General features: G+C 41.2%; 1 protein-coding gene across 4 annotated transcripts in view; it reads right to left on the bottom strand.

Moving 5' to 3' along the window:
- Positions 1-18,570, bottom strand: part of Slc4a8 (solute carrier family 4 member 8) — an 86,146-nt gene that overhangs the window by 13,050 nt on the left and 54,526 nt on the right. For 3 of the 4 annotated variants that reach the window (XM_005006465.4, XM_003476046.5, XM_063254781.1), the window contains exons 14-21: positions 18,136-18,381; positions 15,114-15,219; positions 14,187-14,348; positions 11,397-11,510; positions 6,890-7,051; positions 5,396-5,647; positions 3,188-3,256; positions 1,776-1,949 (exon numbers count right to left, since the gene is read on the bottom strand). In XM_005006465.4, the coding sequence (XP_005006522.2) occupies positions 1,776-1,949; positions 3,188-3,256; positions 5,396-5,647; positions 6,890-7,051; positions 11,397-11,510; positions 14,187-14,348; positions 15,114-15,219; positions 18,136-18,381 (1,285 nt within the window). The remainder of the gene's footprint in view (positions 1-1,775; positions 1,950-3,187; positions 3,257-5,395; positions 5,648-6,889; positions 7,052-11,396; positions 11,511-14,186; positions 14,349-15,113; positions 15,220-18,135; positions 18,382-18,570) is intronic. The other variant, XM_063254782.1, reaches the window with a different exon arrangement.

Genomic DNA, 18,570 nt, shown 5'->3' with positions numbered 1-18,570 from the left:
AGCTGTCTGTTTTCTTTTATTTTGTTCTTTCATTTATCTATATTTTGAGTTTCTCATATTAGAGAAACCATGTGATATTTAAATGTGATTTGGCAGGCCGTGTGGGGACCAAGAAGGGAAACGTCAGATAGGCCTCCCGAGCCTACCAGCACATGGGCTGAGAAGCCCCACCTCCAGCCCCAGTAAGCAACCAGCTGGTTCCAAGCTGAGCTGATAGCAAATGAAGTCAAAGCAACTGAATGTTTGTATTGTTTGTTTGAGTTTGCAGTCCTGGGGCTGGTGGTCTGAGCATCTGTAGGGAGGATAACATTATGCAATATAGCAATTATGAGGGATTTCCTTCTATCTTGGTTTTGAAATCCAATATTGTTCTCACTTTTGTTTTGTTCTGATTAATTTTGCTTTATTTAATATTGTTTTGATTGGTTTTATTTTGCTATATCTGATGGAATGGACAACTATTGTGAAGATAACAAGATATACTATGATAACCATTGTTTTCCTATTATCCTACTTTGAAGTTCTGTACCAATTTTACTGCTTTGTTTTGATTCAATTTATTTATTGGGTTTTATTATCTTTAAAATAAAAACATTTTAAAAACACACTATGTGATTTATTTTACTTAGCATATGGCCTCAAGGTGCCTCCCTTTTCCTATAAAATGACTCGAATTTTCCCTTCTTTATGGCAGCATAGTACTGGAGACAGAGAACTGTAACAATCTAAAACAACCTGGGTAGACTAGTGTTCATCACCTACATCTGGATACTGGACAGGCATGCAGCAAATCAGGTTTATCAAATTTAACCATATTTCGGCCCAATTTTAATGACTACTTTCCAAATAAACCCAAGCTTGATGGGATTCCTTCGCAGGAATTTACTGTTTCCTTAACTACATATTTAATCCTTAAATGTAATACATAAATGCAGAGTCTAACAAAATGGACAGCCTTGTCTAATTCTCGAGGGAGTTAGAGAAAAAAATGTAAAACAAAATTACCATATGATCCAGCAATTCCATTCCCAGCTATATTCCCCAGGGAACTGACAGCTGGGTCGTACCTGTGTGTTTGCGTTTGGTCACAACAGCATTATTCACAATAGCCAGAAGAAGGAAGAGACCCACGTACCCATCAATAGATAATGGAAAACACAATGTGGTCTTAAATACAATGGAATATTATTCAAATTTAAAAAGCACAAGGATTGGTGGGCGTGGTGGCACATGCCTCTAATCCCAGCACTCAGGAGGCTGAGGCTGGAGGATCACTGCAAGTTCAAGGTCAGCCTAAGCTACATGTTGAGTTCAAGGCCAGCCTGAACTGCATAATGAGAAACTTTCTTAAAAAAAAAAAAAAAAGCAGAAGGATAATCCTACAAAAAGGATAAACCTTGAAGATGCTAAACTAAGTGCAAAAGACAAATATGGTTCAGTTCCATTTACATATAATAAATGTACATAAAATACAGTATAATGAAATAGAGATGGAAGGTGGAATAGTGGCTCCCCAGGAACTGGCAAGAAGAGTAAGAAGTTACGGTTTTAATGGGTGCAGAGTTTCAGCTTTTCAAGATAAAAAAATGTTCTGGAGATGGGCGGCAGTAATGGTACCATGACATCGATGTACTTAAACTGTACACTTAAGACACACCAATGTTTTTCCTTGTTCTTTTTAAGGGATTTGTTAAAATGGGAATTTTTTTGTTATGTGCATTCTACCACAATTTAAAAAAAAACAAGAATAATTTATATTTTTGAAAAAGCCTCACCATCATTGGGAAAACAATGGCAGCTGGAGACGCCTTGATGGCCCAGAGCAGGACGAGGCAGGTGAGCTGGATGAGGGTGAAGAGATGCACCTTGCGCAGCGGCACGTGCCGCAGGTAAATGAAGTCTGGCTGGTGCTTCGCGGGCATCCCAAAAAGCTTTAGGCGATCAAAGAACTGAGAGGAAGGAAACAGCATTTATTTTCAGGAGGCCTCTCTGAGTCGGAAGCCTTCTTAGACTATTCATCTCACCACTTGCTAAAAAGGAGTTAATACTATTTCCCCTGGACAGAAATGGAAACTGAGTCTCAGTGAGAGCGTAAGTATCAGTCAAAATCTGAAGCTATCTTTTCTAATTCTGGTTCAGACTTCTTCCTCCTATCCCACAGAGAACTCTTTCTCAGGCAAAATGGAAACAAAGTAAGTCAACTGCATCTTTCTGCTTACTATCAAATCCTAAGTTCTTAATTGTTCTTTAGAGGAACTTGGAACTATTTTTATTTATAATGAAAAGAAAAAGTGAAACATCATAACATATAGAAACTATGATAATCCTTATATTATAAAAAGGAAAAGAGACCCAGAAATTAAATATAATAACCTGCCCAGTGTCACATGAAACTACAGTATGTAAGAGTGATCACTGAACATTCCACACAAATGAGAATTGGTTGCCAACTGAAGACATATTCATGACGTGCATCATCTAGGCTGCCCAAGTTATTGACAATGACTCCCAATTTTCTCGGCTAGAAGGACTCTCACGAATGAACTGATGGACAGAAAAAGGCAGAATGCAACAGGAAACGACATCTGCTTGCCTGCAACAACTCTCATTAATCTCCCTTCTTTTCAGCAAAGCACTCTGAAATTGAACTCTTTTCTCATACATTAGCCTAGCACTGTACTACCCATGTATAGAAGACAGTCTGGTTCTCTCTCTCTCTCTCTCTCTTTTATTTTATTTATTTATTTATTTATTTATTTATTTATTTATTTATTTATTGAGACAAAGTTTCACTACATAGTGCAGGCCTCAGCCTCCCAAGTGCTGACATTATAGGTGTACACCACCACACCCAGCAAGAGAGTCTGATTCTTGACCGTCCAGGTCCAGGTTTACCAGCACTTGGCAAAAAACCTAGTGCTTATTACACCAAATAATTTTGGAATAAGCAGTGAATGACTAAAACAATGACATCTTTCAGGTCATTCTAGAAGTCTCTGTACTTTTAGGCCAACGTAACTGTAGTTTGTCCTACAGTCAAAGAAATTTCTAAAACAGCCCAGCCAAACAAGACTGGGAAATAATTTCTCAAGAACTGGCTGTGGTTTTCGTAGAGAGCTGTCCCTCCCTGGTCAGGATAGGTGAACTCACAATGAGAAGACACCACCTGGGCTCAATTATGCAATACCTGGATTCCCTGTAGTGAAGAAACTCCCATGTAGAGGAAAACTCCGTAGAGTACTGGCATTGGGATAAACTGCAGACAAAGGGCAGAAAGACTACACGTGAAATCTGGTATCATGACATGTTAAATGCTACACGAACTTTTAAAGTGAGAATGAACTTAGTCACAAGAATTCCATAAACTAATTCCATTAGTTTTTGCTGGCTTTATATAATAACTTATAAGTAGAAGCTAACAATGATAAAAAATCATTTTGTTCTGAAATGCTATGATTACATGGTGAGTTAAATCATAGCTCTCACATTTCTCCACTGTCTGGCTTTTCCTCCCTGGGAATGAGTGGACAGACAGACACAATCCAAAAGCCTTGGTACTGTCATCTCTTTCTAGACATCTTCTGACTAACCAATCTGTCCCTGAAACACTCTCCTCACTCGGCCTGCCGCCATAAGTTCCAATTTCCCTCCAGACCCTTTGGCAGCTCTTGCTGAGGCTCTGCTGCTGTCTCTTTCTCAACCAAACTTCTCAAGTCTGCTCTTCTCAATGGACCCTCTTTTCTTTCTCTCTCAATGTATTTATTTATTTAGAGACAGGGTCTTGCTATATAATTCAGCCCAACCAACAAGACTAGGCCTTGAACAGTGACTGGATCTCATTCTTGCCTTCAGCTCACAGCAATCTTTCTGACTCAGCCTCCCAAGTGCTGGGATTATAGGCATGCACCAGCACGCCCCAGCCTCTCTTCTCTTCTGTAGCTACCCTTTTCACAAGTGAGTTCATCTACCCTCTCAGCTTTCAGTACCACTCGTAATAGTATAATAATAGTAAAAATAATACTTATATTATTAATCCAGAATCCCCCTCTGGTCTCTTCCTTCAGATAACTCTAGACTTCTCATTCAAATCCTACCATCACCCTATTTGCCACAAAATCAAAATGTCTACTCCATTTTAAGAAATATTACTACTCTTCACCAGATGGCTGAGTCAGAAATATAATGGGCATCTTTGGTTTTTCCTTACCCCCCTCCATATCCACTTTAGCTGGCAAGACCTTTAGATCTGCCTCGAAGACACGTAGAAGCCATGCTGTTTTATCTGTCCCTGCCACCTTCTCATCCACGCCTTCTTATCTCTCACCTGTAACTGCCCCTCTCATCTTGTGTCTATTCTTCTCCTATTCTAAGCATTTGTTCTTTAGACAGCTGCTGGAGTGATTTTTAAAAATGCTCGCCTAACCAAATCATGCCCTGTCCTGTTCAAACTCCCAAAGGTAAGCTTCCCAGCATCAGCAAGGCCTGGAAGAGCTGGTCCTGCCTCCTCTTCAGACTCATCTCTCTTTCGCCTTGCTCAGCATTGTTGAGCCACATGACCCTGATATTTTCTAGAACACATATCACTCTCTCCTACTTCAGGGCCAGATGTGACTGCTTTTCTCCTCATCTTTCATGCCATCTTCCACTACCAATGATACAGCTGGCTCCATCTTACCTTAAATACTCTCTTCTCTGACCCTAACTTGTAGGGAGCAGTTAGGGTGAGCTGCAAAAAAAGTGACTCTAGGCTCCCCAAATCAGGCCCTTAGGTAGCCATATATGCAGATTACTAGGCAGTGGGGTGTCATGTGACACTAAGCTGCTAAATATATAAATAAATGCCCCTATGGTAAGAGGAGAGTCCTTTTCCTCCCATCTGGAGAGAGAGGGCTCCACCTGAACCCAGTTTTGGTTTTTCTTTTTCTTTTATCTTTTTATTTATGTATTTACTGAGGATCAAACTCATGACCTTACGCTTGTCAGGCAGGCACTTGTGCCACTGAGCTAAATACCCAGCCCTTTTCTTATCTTCTTGCAGTCTTTTACCTAGTAACCCCAAAGTCACGTTGGTCTAAATAGAACCCCTTAATTCTCAATAGCTGCAAAGAAATATATATATATATATATATATATATATATATACATACACACATATATACATATATATGTATATATATATCTCACATTACTTATAATATTCTGTAATTATCATATTTATCTTAACTAATTTTCTTAACTACACAAATATTACATGTCTTACCCCATTAGAATAAGCTCTTCCAGTACAAGAATTTGTATGTGTATCTGTTTTGTTTGCCACTGTATTCCAAACACTCAGCAGAATTCCTGGCACAAAAGCACTCAATATTTGTTTCACAAGTGAATGAATAATTACCTTTAGGATGGCTGTCATGAAGACTGAGCAGCCCATCAGCACAAAGATCATCAGCCCTGTCACTCTCTGCTCTCGGATGCCCAAGAATTTGGGCTGTTCTCCAGGAGCAGAGCACTCAGATTCTAGCTTGAGACTATTCACATGTGTGATGGACAGGACAGTTGCAGCCACAAACCAGGGCAGGCCCATGATGGAGCAAACACCCAGCATGATGGCCACCATCAGCAGGTCCAGGTGATAGCCACAGCCTTTCTGTGAGGAAAAAGAGCACCTGTCATCATTGGAGGGCTAGCTAGTGTGCTGCATGTAATCGTGAGCTAAGGGCCTCTGAGTTTTATGGCAAGTAGGAAAGGGTCCAGGGATGCCACAGGAGTCTTGCAACCCCTCCAAGTTAGGAAGAAACAGAAAAGAAAAATGGGAATCTTAGTGTGTCCTATGTGTCAGTACTCATTCCTTATCCAAGTACCCCCAGTTTGCTCTGAGTCTTACACATTCCAAAATCCATTCTCTGGAAAAGTAACTAGAGGCCAACTCATGATGATTCTAGTAGACATTTACAGGAATGTCTCATGGTTTATGTTGGTGGCCCCCAGGCCTCATGCATTTGCATTGTGCATTTGTGATTGGTTCATTGTCTAGCACTTGGATTGGGAGTGTGAGTGCTACACTGGCCTAGGGGTGGAGTCAGGATGTAACGTAATGGCAGGAAGAAGGTGTGTGTGTCTTGCTCTTTTGCCTGTTTCCTCCTTGCTGTTTGCAGTCGCCAGGAATTGCGGCCCAGCCATGTCACCCTGCTTTGGAGCCAACTGAATATGGACTAAAACCTCCAAAAACTGTAAGAAATAAACCTTTCCTTTCTCAACTTTGGGCTTCAGGTATTTTGTCTCAGCGACCAGTAAAAAGTAACTAAGACAGAGTGGGAGATAAATGTTCTTGAGTTCCTACAACACACCTGAGATCCCGGCCAGCTCTGAATGCTACCTAGTCTAAGCAAGGAAAGAACAGAGATGGGAGACATGAAGCACCTCACTAGTTCATGCACTAGAACTAACTCTAGTACCTAATGTCTCTGCAGTTCAAAGTTCAATCTGGAAAACCCTTGTAACTGACACTAAAGGAAGAATACCTGCCCAAGGAAAATGCAGTTGCCCAAGCTCTGACTCAAACCTTAGGAAGACAAGCTACATAGTTGAGGACTCAGAGCATATAACTAGAGAAGGGACAGCAAGAACTCGCTGACCATCTTCCCCAGAGGTTTAAGAGAAGAAGAATGGAGTCCAAGTTTCTTGCACATCATTCCACAGTGCTCCACTCTAGTTTCATCTCCAAACCAACCTTTGATAGTAGTGTTATTAGAGAATGAAGACCCCCTTTATGAGCCCTTCCTAAGACTTTTTACCTGGGTTTTAAAGTTCCTGGTGTACATGGGTTTATCCTAAAATAAAAATGCCACAGGCTGCCATGGCTTTCTTCTAGGTCACAACGTCTTGTTACCTTGAGTTTATGTTCCTTCCTGTTAATGATGACTGCTGTGATCTGCTGGTCCATGAATATCAAGATAGTGCAGAGAAGAGCTGGGATGATGGCAGCTATCACAGTCCACCAGGGGTTGGGGCCAATGGGATTGATAATCCATCCTCGATCATCCCTTGTTGGCTAATAGGAAAATTATTTTTCTAGTTTAACTACAGTCATTGGGGTAAAATAGATCAAAGTGAATCAGAATTATACATTTCTTTTTATTTTCATTTGAATATGAATCCTTTTTGAAAAAGATAAATACAGCAACCCTTTAGGGAATATATGACCTTTTCCCAACTCCTCTTTGAAATAGTAAGTCCTCAATTATCAACTTGCTGTGGAATATTTACTAATCCTACATTTCTTCCCACTTATTCTCTAAATCCTTCTGCACAAAGAAAGCAACTTATCTCAACATTAGTCCAAGTAAATATAATTAACAACTAAATCTGTTCTTAAAAAATTAGTCGCTTTCAAAGACAAATATAAATAACTTAGAGCAATGATGCCCAACTTTTTAGAGCTTAATGGTACAGCCCACTGTAGCATGCCTAGCATAAGTTTGTCTCCGCTGACTTAGACCATTCTCCTCGCCTCTCCTCTCTGGAGGCCACATCATGGGTCCACAACACAAGCAAAGGCAAAGTGGAGTCAGCTGCCTGAATTTCTTGGGCTTGGGTTGGATCACTCCACAGGCCTCCTCCCATCAGCAGTGCAGGGGAATCTAGAGGCTTGAAAAGAGCCCGAGATGGCTACATTTGGACTTTTTGACTGAGAAACCCCTCCAATGCTTCTATAAAACAATTGTTCACAAAGCTTGGGGCAGCTATGACATACCCAGACTTTCTAGATTCCCAGCTCCTACTCCCAGTGTACTGTGGGGAAGACAAGTCGCCATGTTTGGCAGATGGTGTGAGAGGATAGAAGGCCAGAGGGAGAGGTGCAGGGCAGAACAGGAGCCAGGATACAGTAACTTGATGATTTCCTGGGTTCATACGCTCAGGTTCATTTGCTCACCACTGTCCAAATCAATGGAGGCCATATAGTTTGATAAAAATGAAAAAGGATTTATTCAAAGCTACCTCTGAGGAGATGGGAGGGGTCCATTTGTCTCAGTCACCATTGCCCTGTGTACAGGCCCCACTGCCAAATCTATGCAAGAAGCACATAAGCTGGAAAAACATTTCAAGATAGACAGGTACTTTCCCTTGAGGCCTGGGCGGCCCTGGCAGTCAGGCTGAATTTGAAGGAGTACCAAGTGCCGGTGTGGTTCAGAAGATGCCAGGCCACCTACCTATGGTCAAAGCTCACTTATGGGTGCAGCAGATACAGGGTCTACACAGCCTGCAGCCCCCACCGAGCTCACCCACTTCTTTCTTTCCATGAGCCTCCACACCCACCCAGCCCTGTGAGTCCCTGTTTTGCTGGCAGTGATATCCTGGAACTGGGAGAGCCTGCACCCCATTCTGACCCCAATGGGGCCTCCCCGAGCTCCCCGTGGTCCTGGATGCTTTCTGGAGACTCTGTCTCCACCATAACCTCCATATTCCAGAAGGGAGGCAGCTTTGGGGACCAGGACACATCAGGCCCAGGACTGTGCTGAGTCTGTAGTGGAGGACCTATACCTAGGGTAGTGGGGCCTCTGCCGGGCCCTTCTACCTTAGGAATGCACCTTCTCCCAGCACTGCTTTAAATGTTCCCAACTCCTCATCTGAGTCCCAGAGAACCAGTTTGTAGGACTAGTGATATGCATGGGTGCAGTTTTGCTTGTGTTTTGAGACATGGCCTCCCTATGAAGCCTAGGCCGGGCTTCAACTCATGATCCTCTTGCCCTCACCCCCCTCAATACTGTGATTATGTGTGGAGCCCCCCTACCTGGCTTTTTTTTTTCTTTTTTTTTTTTTTGATACTGGCTCTTGCTAAACCTGTTAAATTGCCTACGCTGCTTAAATTTGTGATCCTTCTGCCTTACTCCCCAGAGTACTGGGATTACAGGCCTATACTACTATGATAGGCTTTTTTTTTTTTTTTCCTTTTTTTTTTGGAGACAGGGTTTCGCTATGCGGTTCAGGCTGGCCTTGGGCTCACTTTATAGCCCAGGCTGGTCTCGAACTCGCAGCAATCCACCTACCTCAGCCTCCCAAGTGCTGGGATTACAGGATAGGCTCTTTTTCATTTGGAAAGAAAGACTCACTAAATTGTCCAGGCTGGCCTTGAATTTGGAATCCTCTTGTCCTGTCTCAGTCTCTGGAGTAGCTGGGATTATAGACATGTGCCACCTTGCCCCATTTGGTTTTCCTTATTTTTGCCTTTGAGAGTTAATGCTCTTGTTTTTCACCTTGTTTAATAAATCTTTATCACATGGTCATGAAAGTATTCTGTAACCTTTAGATTTTTCCTGTCATAAGAAGAATGTCATATAGAATTGATTGTGCATGATGTGAGGTAGGCAATCTCCCCCTGCATGGATTTCCAATTGAGGATCCCATAATTCACTCTGTCATAAATCAAAGGTTCATTTTTTTAAAAAAAAGGCCAGGGACATAAATAGGCCCAGAATTAACCAAAACTCAACAACAACAACAAAAGCAGAATTTGTTATATCTGGAGTATTTAGTTTTACATTAGCTGGGACTTTCAAGTTCAAAGGCTCTTATACTGGTAAGTCCTTAATTATGAATAGGTTAGATTCTAAAGGCTTTCAGAACCTATGTTTCCTTAATAACAATGTTCCAAGTAGCAGTTAAGTTCTTGGACAAACACAAAAATTTTTTAAATCCTAATGACATGATGGCCCCTGGTAATAGCACAGCTGGCCCCTCATATTTGTGAGTTCTATATTTTTTGATTCATCAGCTGCAGGCTGAATATATTTGGCAATAAACTACATGTACACTGAATGTGTAGACTTCTTATCATTATTCCTAAACACTACAGCATAACCACTGGTACAGCATTCATATCTTATTAGGTGTTATAATAATCTAAAATCAATTTCAACTATGCAGGAGGATGTACATAGGTTTATGCCAAAATGATTCTATTTTATTTAATGGATTGGAGTACTCATATCCATCTCTGAGAACAAGAAGGGATGAAGGGTGACTGTCCCAGCTTCAGGCTGGGTTCTAGAAGCTGATGGTCATACACTTACTGGGGAAGAGAAAAATGGAAAGAAGAAAAAACTTCCTGTCTGCTTCCTGAAAACGAACCCATTCATTAGCCACATTTCCTTGGACATTGTCCAATATCCCTTTCTCATCTCTCCTTCCTCCCAGAGGCTTTCTTCCCAGATGGCCCAGAAATTTGGTGACTTCTGACTATCTTAAGCCTACCCATCAGGGAAATTTTCCAAGAACTGCTTAATAATCCTAAATTACCTGTTTTTATATAAAACCCATTCCTCCTGCAGGGCTGACCTCAGTGAGGCATTAGAGAGAAAGCTGACTGTGTTTATTCACACAAAGATGAGAAGCCCAGAGTCTCACAGGTGTTGTAAAAGGCTGTTTGTTAACTCACACATTTCTAACTGATAGTATTTCAACAAATTTAACAAAATTAAACATTTTTATATAATATGGAAAGAGTTATTTTTAACAGCCCTTTTTCATATAGAAAGACAAAGGGAAGCCAAAGGCCACGGAATGGGGCCTGCAGAGCCAGGGACTGCCTTTTTTCCTGTCTGCCTTCTCCTCACAATCCTCTCCCATCCCCTACTCCCTTACTCTTTTGAAGTCACCAAGCACACCAGGTCTTCTCTCCTTTCTACCCAACGGGGGTGGGAGGGATCTGTGAATCTGAACACAGCTTTTCTATCTTCTCTGTTTCCTAATACTGCCAAACTCAAATAGATTTGGAGTCCCCTGCATTAATCATTTGTTTTGTACTATGTATATGTTTTGAAAGACATTGTAAATTACAGATAACTATATAAGCAAACAACAGCACGGAAAACATATCCTGATTACTCTAGGAGGGGTCCTAGCTGGACTCCAGACAAGGCCCCTCGTGGGTTCATTTCCCTTCTCCCTTCGACATCGGAAGACCCTTGAGAGGAGGGCTTGGGGCCGTTACCAGTTCCGTGTTTCCTAGTGCCCTGAAACAGCTGCTGTTCACTAAAAGTGTTGTTAACTAGATTTGTCCCAGGGACCCACGTTTCCACAGAATCTGGTACATGTTTATGTAAACAAGGATAGTCCATTATTTTAAATTTAACTATAAATGGTATTTATGATATTTGGGTTTTTTTTTCATTCCTTAAACAATCTTGATTTTTCTGTTCCTTGACTTTTCTGATCTGAACACAGTCAGACCTAAAGAATTTACTTTTGTGAATAGCAAGGTATAAGAAACAAGTTTTATATTTAGAGAACTACAAAACTTATCAAACAATTGGCATGTGGAAAGGCCTTTGAAACCAAGCAGGGATCAGATTCTATGAAACCACAAGAAGGCACCAAACATCCTGAGATCCATTTACCTTGAACACACTGGGAACTTGAAGCTTTGGGGATGGGACTCCGATCAAAAAATCAATAATCACCATTGTGAAGATAGTGAGGAAAACGGCAAAGTCACTCACCATGGAGCGTACCTGGCATAAGAAAGGTTAAAACAGTGTTTTGTTAAGTTAAATATGTTAGAAAACAACTCAGTATTGTAAAAGCTTTAAAAATCCTTAGGAAAATGCTTTCATTTTACAGTTGAACTAACACAAGCATATTTAAACAACAGGAATACATTAGTATACCCAAATTAAAATGCTCATAAAGTCTGGTCATTACGAGGGAGAATAAACCCTTTGACAAACTCCAATATGACCTAAATCAATCTCTGGAGACTCCTTTTTGGGGCATTTAGGCCCAGGTTAAGGCTCTAGTTCTAGAAACTAGGGAAGAAGATTCTCTTGTATAGTCATGGTCCACAATGCTACGCAAAAACTTCAGCAGTAGCATCACCTCCTTTCACACCCAACATCCGGGATCTAGGCCCTTCTCACCATCTCCGCTTCTCCCACTCAGCGCAGGCAGTAGCAGCTCTTGCTGGGGCAACTGTAGTGGCCTCCTAATAGTCTTCTGTCTTTGCCCTTCATAGTTCTCTTTAAACACAGCCACAGGAATAGTAATTTAAAATATAACCTGGATCTTATCACACTTCTACTAAAATCTTCAAATGACTCCTTGTCTCATGGAATTAAAAACTCAAAATGCCTTCTTGGCCTCTGAGGCCCACACAAATAGCATCATCCCTCTTTATGCACAGCTCCTAATGCTTTTCTGCTCACTCTGCCCCAGCCACACATCTCCTTGTTGCTCAATAAACGTGCCAGGCTCATTCTCACTTTAGAGTCTTCACACTTTCTTATCCTCCCATCTGCAATGCTTTTCTCTAGCTGATCTCTTAGATCGCTCACTAACCTCTACCAGGTTAACTCATATATACTGCCATTCCCCTGACATCTCTGATGATTCGACTTAAAATTGGCCACTTCCTGCCTCCCCCAGACTTTCTGGAGTTCTCTCCTGCTTGCTTCTTCCTTCCTTCCTTCCTTTTTTTTTTTTCTTTTTCTTTCTTCTTTTTCTTTTCATAGCACTTATTTCCATTTTGTTGTGGATTGCCATCTTATTGAAGACCTGCTCTAAGAAAATATATTACGTTATAGCTTGGTATAGTTTTAGTTTATCTTTTTTTTTGTCTTTTTCCTTTTTATCGGTACCAGGGATCGAACTCACAACTGTGTGCTTGCAAGGCAGGCGTTTATGCCGTTGAGCTAAATCTCCAGCCCCCAGCTTAGTATAGTTTTAATAAAATGGTTTCTACTGGGTATGGGGACACATGTCTGTGATCCCAGCACTTGGGAGGCTGAGGCAAAAGGACTGGTGTCAGTTTGATGCCAGCCTGAACTACACTGGTGAGTTCAAGGTCACCCTGAACTACATAGTGAGACTCTGTCTCCAAACAAACAAAACAGGCACAAGGGAAAATCTATTACATTAAAATAGTTTCTATCAAATGACTATGCCTACCTTAATACAAACTTCCAATACAGCCAGAGCAGAATGTAATTTAGACATGCATAAATAACATCACCAGTAGCTTAAGAAGGCTTCCTTCTGCCTTGTTGCCTAAGGTATCCAGCACCTTTTTCATGGTTCTGTTGGTTCTCCCCTGAATGTACATAGATTCCCTGCAGAGTCACCCCACCTGAAGCCTGTCTTGATCAACCTGGAGCTCAGTGTCTCTTCCTTCCTCCAAACGCCCATGGGATTGACATACTAGACTAGTGTCCAACTACTGATGCACATGCCACCCAATTGTTTCATGTGTGTCTCCTCTCTATCTGATGGCAGATACAGTCTTTTAAATTTCTTGTGCATCTACCATAGTACTTACCGACTCCTGAGTTAGGTACCTAGTAGCTGTTTGTTAACTACTGGTTCAGATAATAAACTTGTTTAATATGAAACTTGTTTGTATCAGAACTTGTTTAATATGTATGTCTCTTAATTACAGCACAGGCTCATGAAGTATAAGAATGGGTTTGATTATGTGTGTATATAAATAAATATCAACTGAACCCCTATCCACTCACATGATTTGTTCTAAAAAGGTCCGTGACTGAAAGCTCACTTATAGGAAAGCCATCTCCTCCTGAGTTGAGCTCCCTTCAAATCAAGGGCCAGTTAGCTACTCTACACTATACCTCCAATTAAGTCGTGACAAAACTGGCGGAAGTCTTGCTCATGATAGAGAGACAATGCTATCTGTATAAGGGAAAGGTCGTGGGGGCTTTGGTGATGCAAGCCAAATCAGGGGAAGAGTACCTGCTGCCATCAATCTGGCCAGTGACTTCATAAGCTATTACATGAGCCATCCTTGGGAAGAGATCTGAGTTTTGGGATCCTCTAAAGTTTCAAGATACTCATCCCAACTTACCATGTTCACAGACTAGCTCCAGCTGTTGCATGCTTAGTGTACCAAGTTCTGGAAATGCACTTAAAGTGCATTTCCAGTGACACTTAATAGCTATTAGAGAACAATACTACCATTGTCAGCCTACCTGGTACTGTACTTTTAAGCCAGAAAGAATTTTAGGAATCCCCATTCCACACCACAGATGTATGAAACAGGTGCCAGACACTAGAAGAGATTGTCCTCATCAGGACATTTGGAGCTCTCCACACTGCTGATCTGCTCCACAATCAGCATAGAGGGTGAGCGCAGGCTTTCTTGTATCACAACCCAAACACAGCATGAGCGTGCTACCTACTTTGGTTGGGAAATAGCGGCTCGTCTTAAATGTCTTTAAAGTGCTTGAGAGGATGAAAGTAGTGAAGAAGAGAATACAGGACCAGAAGAGTACATCAGGCGTGTAGGGTCCATAATGGCCACAAGCAGATCCTACAAATTCTCCATGCATCTCCTGGCATTTCTGGAAGAACAAACATTCTGGGTGACAAACAATGGACATACGCAGTAAAAACAGCTGCTACCACCACTCTTTGTTATCCCACAGGTGCTTTGGAACACATGCTGCCATCCACTGACCTCCATGCAGCTGGGGGTTCTGACTTTCAAGTAGGGTACTACCGTGGTCCTAACTGAGATACTTTCAAGTAATCTTTACTACCGCCTTGAGGCACTTTTAAGAATGGAATTAGAACAGTCCTGAGCTTCTAAGATTCTGGGGAAGGCCCTAGCAATTTATACTGTTTTTATTATAGAGGATCTCCAAACTCGAATTTTTCCCAAGCCTTACAAAGCCTGGACCTGCCTCCTGCCCAGCAGGTTTCATTCCTACATGTCCTTAGCCCAGGGTCACAGGGTGGTATGCATGGGGGAGAAGAGAGGGGTGGCCTTCTTTATATACAAAGAACTTTTGAAAGGGCAAAATGAAGTCAATAAGAATAGTGTTTCTGGGAGTTTTATGTTGGTTTTTGAGACAACATCTCACTATGCAGCAATCCAGGTTGGCCTTGACTTAATATGTAGTCCAGGGTGGTCCTGAACTCATGGTCCTTCTGCCTGCATCTTCCAAGTGCTGGAATTACAGTATGTGCCATCACACTCAGCTAGTTTTATTTTTTTTAAATCTATGTTTCTTAAATCCCAAAGCTGGCATTTAAGGGCCAGCCCTTTTCCAACTTCTAAACCTGGAGGTCACAATGCCAGCACACCGAGCAGCTCCCAAACTTACACTGACAGTGAGGTTAGCCCAGTTCACTTCTGCTATCACAATATTGTGATCCTTCCAGTACTGCAGAGTGTGATTGTTTGGGTTCTCTGGGACAGTACATCTGCAGCTGAGAGAAAAAGAAATAAGATTCTTGAGAAAAGCAACCTGATATTCAAATAAGTGTTTTTAACCATAACTGGGTTAAAGGCTCTCTCAGCATCTTCATTCTTTCTCTTTTGCACGCTGTAGATCTCTGAGATGTACCCTATTGGCTGAGGCCCACCTAGAGGTACAGTTATATCCCAGTTTTTCAGTTGGCCGTTACTAAAGATGACTTCGAATCAGCTTTAAGTCTTGGATGTTATGCAGACAACCACGCCCTGCACATGAAGCCCTGACAGCTTCCCTGCTTGGTTTTCATCTCTTAAACTCTTGCTATGAAATTCAATCTACATAGCAAGGAGGTCCCGATAACTCTGTTCAGTTCTCAACAACTTCCTCCAGGCCTGGATAGTTTACTTTTACACCCCATCATGCTCTTGTTCTAAAATGTGCAGTCTCCTGGAAAACTATGGTGTGAGCTCTTTCCAACTCTGTATTATCCTTGATAATACCCCACTACTTTGGCCATTTCCTGGCTATTCTTGTTAGAGCCAGGCCTCCTCTTTCCCCAGCCTCCTCTTTTATTTAAACCAGACCAGACTACAGATATTTCTCATTTAACAACTAAGTTCTGTTCCTATGACTAGGTCATTAAATGAATTGGTTGCTAACTGAGGAACTGTAACTCTTACATGCAGTACTATAATATGTAACAACATAAAACTACAGAATTCTGTTGTATAGTATAATCAAAAATCACAATACTATCTAATAAAGGTATACTGTACCAAAAAAGACACTGAGGCACTGCGATAAATAAAATGTACACACAGAGAACTGTACATACACACAAAAAAAGACAGATCATAAGTCCCAGCAGTGAGTCCTAAATCCAAACAGTGAGCCCCAACTGTGAGTCTGAAAGAGGAATATCTGTACACCTCCCCCTGGCCATGACACTGTCTCCCAACCCTGCAAGCTTCCCACCTGACCTGGCTCCTGATATAGTCAACTGACATAGTCATCTCTACCATATTTGTTTCATATATGAATTTAATAAACATGCTGCCTATGACAGAATTAAAACTCAAAAAGATCTCAATAGGTCAGAATAATTAGAGGAAACCAAAAAAAAAAAAGAAGAGAGAGAAAAAAGAAAGAAAAGTAATAGAGAAAGTTGTAAAACATTATATTTAATAAGTTTTTAAAAGTCAATGCCATACCTATACCAATTACTCTAATTTGATGGTCATACTCTATATACTTGCATCAAAATGTTATACTGTACCCCATAAATATATACCATTACTATGTGTTAATTAAAAATGAAAATAAACCAGTAATAGTAGAACACATAATAATTCCAGCCACTTGGCAGACTGAGGCAGAATGACCACTTGAGTTCAGGAGTTTGAGGCCAGTCTGGAGAAGACAGAGAGACTCTGACCCAAAAAGTTGCGTGTGTGTGTGTGTTTGTGTGTGATATATGTAAATGTTTTCTTTAAATAGTCAACATTAAACCAGTGTAGGACATGGTGGTGCATGTCCAAAATCCTAGCACTTGGGAGGTTGAGGCAGGAGGATCACTGAGAGTTCAAGGCCAGCGTGGACTGCACTGAGAGTTTAAGGCCAATCTGAACTATCTAGAAAGAGGCTATCTTAAAAATAGTCAAAGCCTTTAAAAAATTATAAATTTTAAATTTGAAGCAGCCAAGATGTCTTTCAGTAAGTAAATGGATAAATTAAGATATTAGGCAATGGAATATTATTCAATGCTAAAAACCCACGAAAAGCTAGGTGTGGCAGCATATACCTGTAATGCCTGTAGGTCATTTAATGACCTTGTCATAGGAACAGAACTTGGTTGTTAAATGAGAAATATCTGTAGTCTGGTCTGGTTTAAATCAAAGGAGTCTGGAAGCTGAAGCAAGAGTCCTTCAAGTTCTAACCCAGTCTGGGCAACTTGGTGACTTAGTAAGAGACGGTCTCAAATTTAAAAAATTATCTGCTTCAGACATCTGAACTATATAGCCAAGCTGGGGAGAAAGCTCAGTGGCATAAGTGCCTGCCGGGCAAGCATAAGGTCCTGAGTTTGATTCCCGGTACTGAAAGAAAGAAAGAAAGAAAGAAAGAACAAACTATATAGCCAGAAGGCAAAGAACAGAGTATAGGGCTACAGGAAGAGGAGATTTCATCATAATCTGGAGAAAATTATTCCAGAGAAGAAATAGTACATTGGCTATATTCTCTTAGATGGCTGAAAACAGTGCCAGCTGTATTTTTGTTGAAGACATGAAAAGTACCTAGAATATTTTTATTTTATTATTATTTTTGAGACAGTTGTGCTAATAAATGGGATGAACTTGTGATTTTCCTGATTCAGCCACCTAGAGTGTGGGTATCACATTTGTGTACTACCACACTTGGCTGAAACATAGAATCTTGAGCAAAAACCTAGGAAGTAAAGATGCTTCTAAATCTTTGTGATACAGAGGAAGAGACTCCTAATCTGAAGAGAATTATTAATCTATTTTGCCTAATGGTTCCTAAGAGTTATCTGTACATCTTCAGAGAAAAAGCCCACTCTCTCCCTTGATAATATGGCCTCGGAGTTCATAAAATAATTCTTCCCAACAACAAACTCAAATCCCTGCTGTTGGCAGCAGTGTTTTGTTTCAGTGCCTGTTAGCAAAGAAAGATCTGGAAAGCATTTCTCAAGTCTCCACTGGGCCTCACTCTCAGTCCATCCTAGGTCATCATTTTTGATTGTTCTCCTCTGGCAGCCCTCCAGACCTCCTTGTCCACATCTGAGCTGTTTCCCAGAAGGCTAAGACTTTTCCTGAGCGCTGCCTGGCACACTGCATCGGCCATTAAATCTGGGCCCTTTGCTCCATTAAAAAAGAAGAAGAAAAAGAAAAATATAAGCAGAAAACACACTTACTAATAGAGGCTAAGCTGGTCCAGCTGGCTGTGCATGTGGATGGGATAGGTCTCTGCCAGGTGAATCAGCTTTTCTATTGCTTCATAGATGAAAATAATACAGATCAGAGAGGCAAATGCCTCTTCAGTGAAGCGGGTAATATAGCAGACAAGGGAACTGGCATCAGTTGCCACAAGGACAATACACAGGAAGGCAGTCCATAGTCCAATACAAGCTCGCAGGGAGAGGTATGAAAGGGCATAGTCTCTGAAACAAGAACAGAGTTCATCGAACAGCATGAACGGATGGTATTAAGAGACAGCCAAGTATGGTGAATTCATTTCATGCTTTCTACACCAGTACTACAATCTGTTCATCCTCAATTCTGATTGCACTTCATTTCCAAATAATGCCCTAGGACAGTCAAGTCAGAGATTGGCTTCACTGGGAGTTAGG

Source organism: Cavia porcellus, unplaced genomic scaffold (genome assembly GCF_034190915.1).
Source record: "Cavia porcellus strain 051 isolate PalLab524CR breed Dunkin Hartley unplaced genomic scaffold, mCavPor4.1 scaffold_8, whole genome shotgun sequence".
NCBI classification, from domain to species: domain Eukaryota; kingdom Metazoa; phylum Chordata; class Mammalia; order Rodentia; family Caviidae; genus Cavia; species Cavia porcellus.
This window is presented reverse-complemented; position numbering and strand designations above follow the sequence as displayed.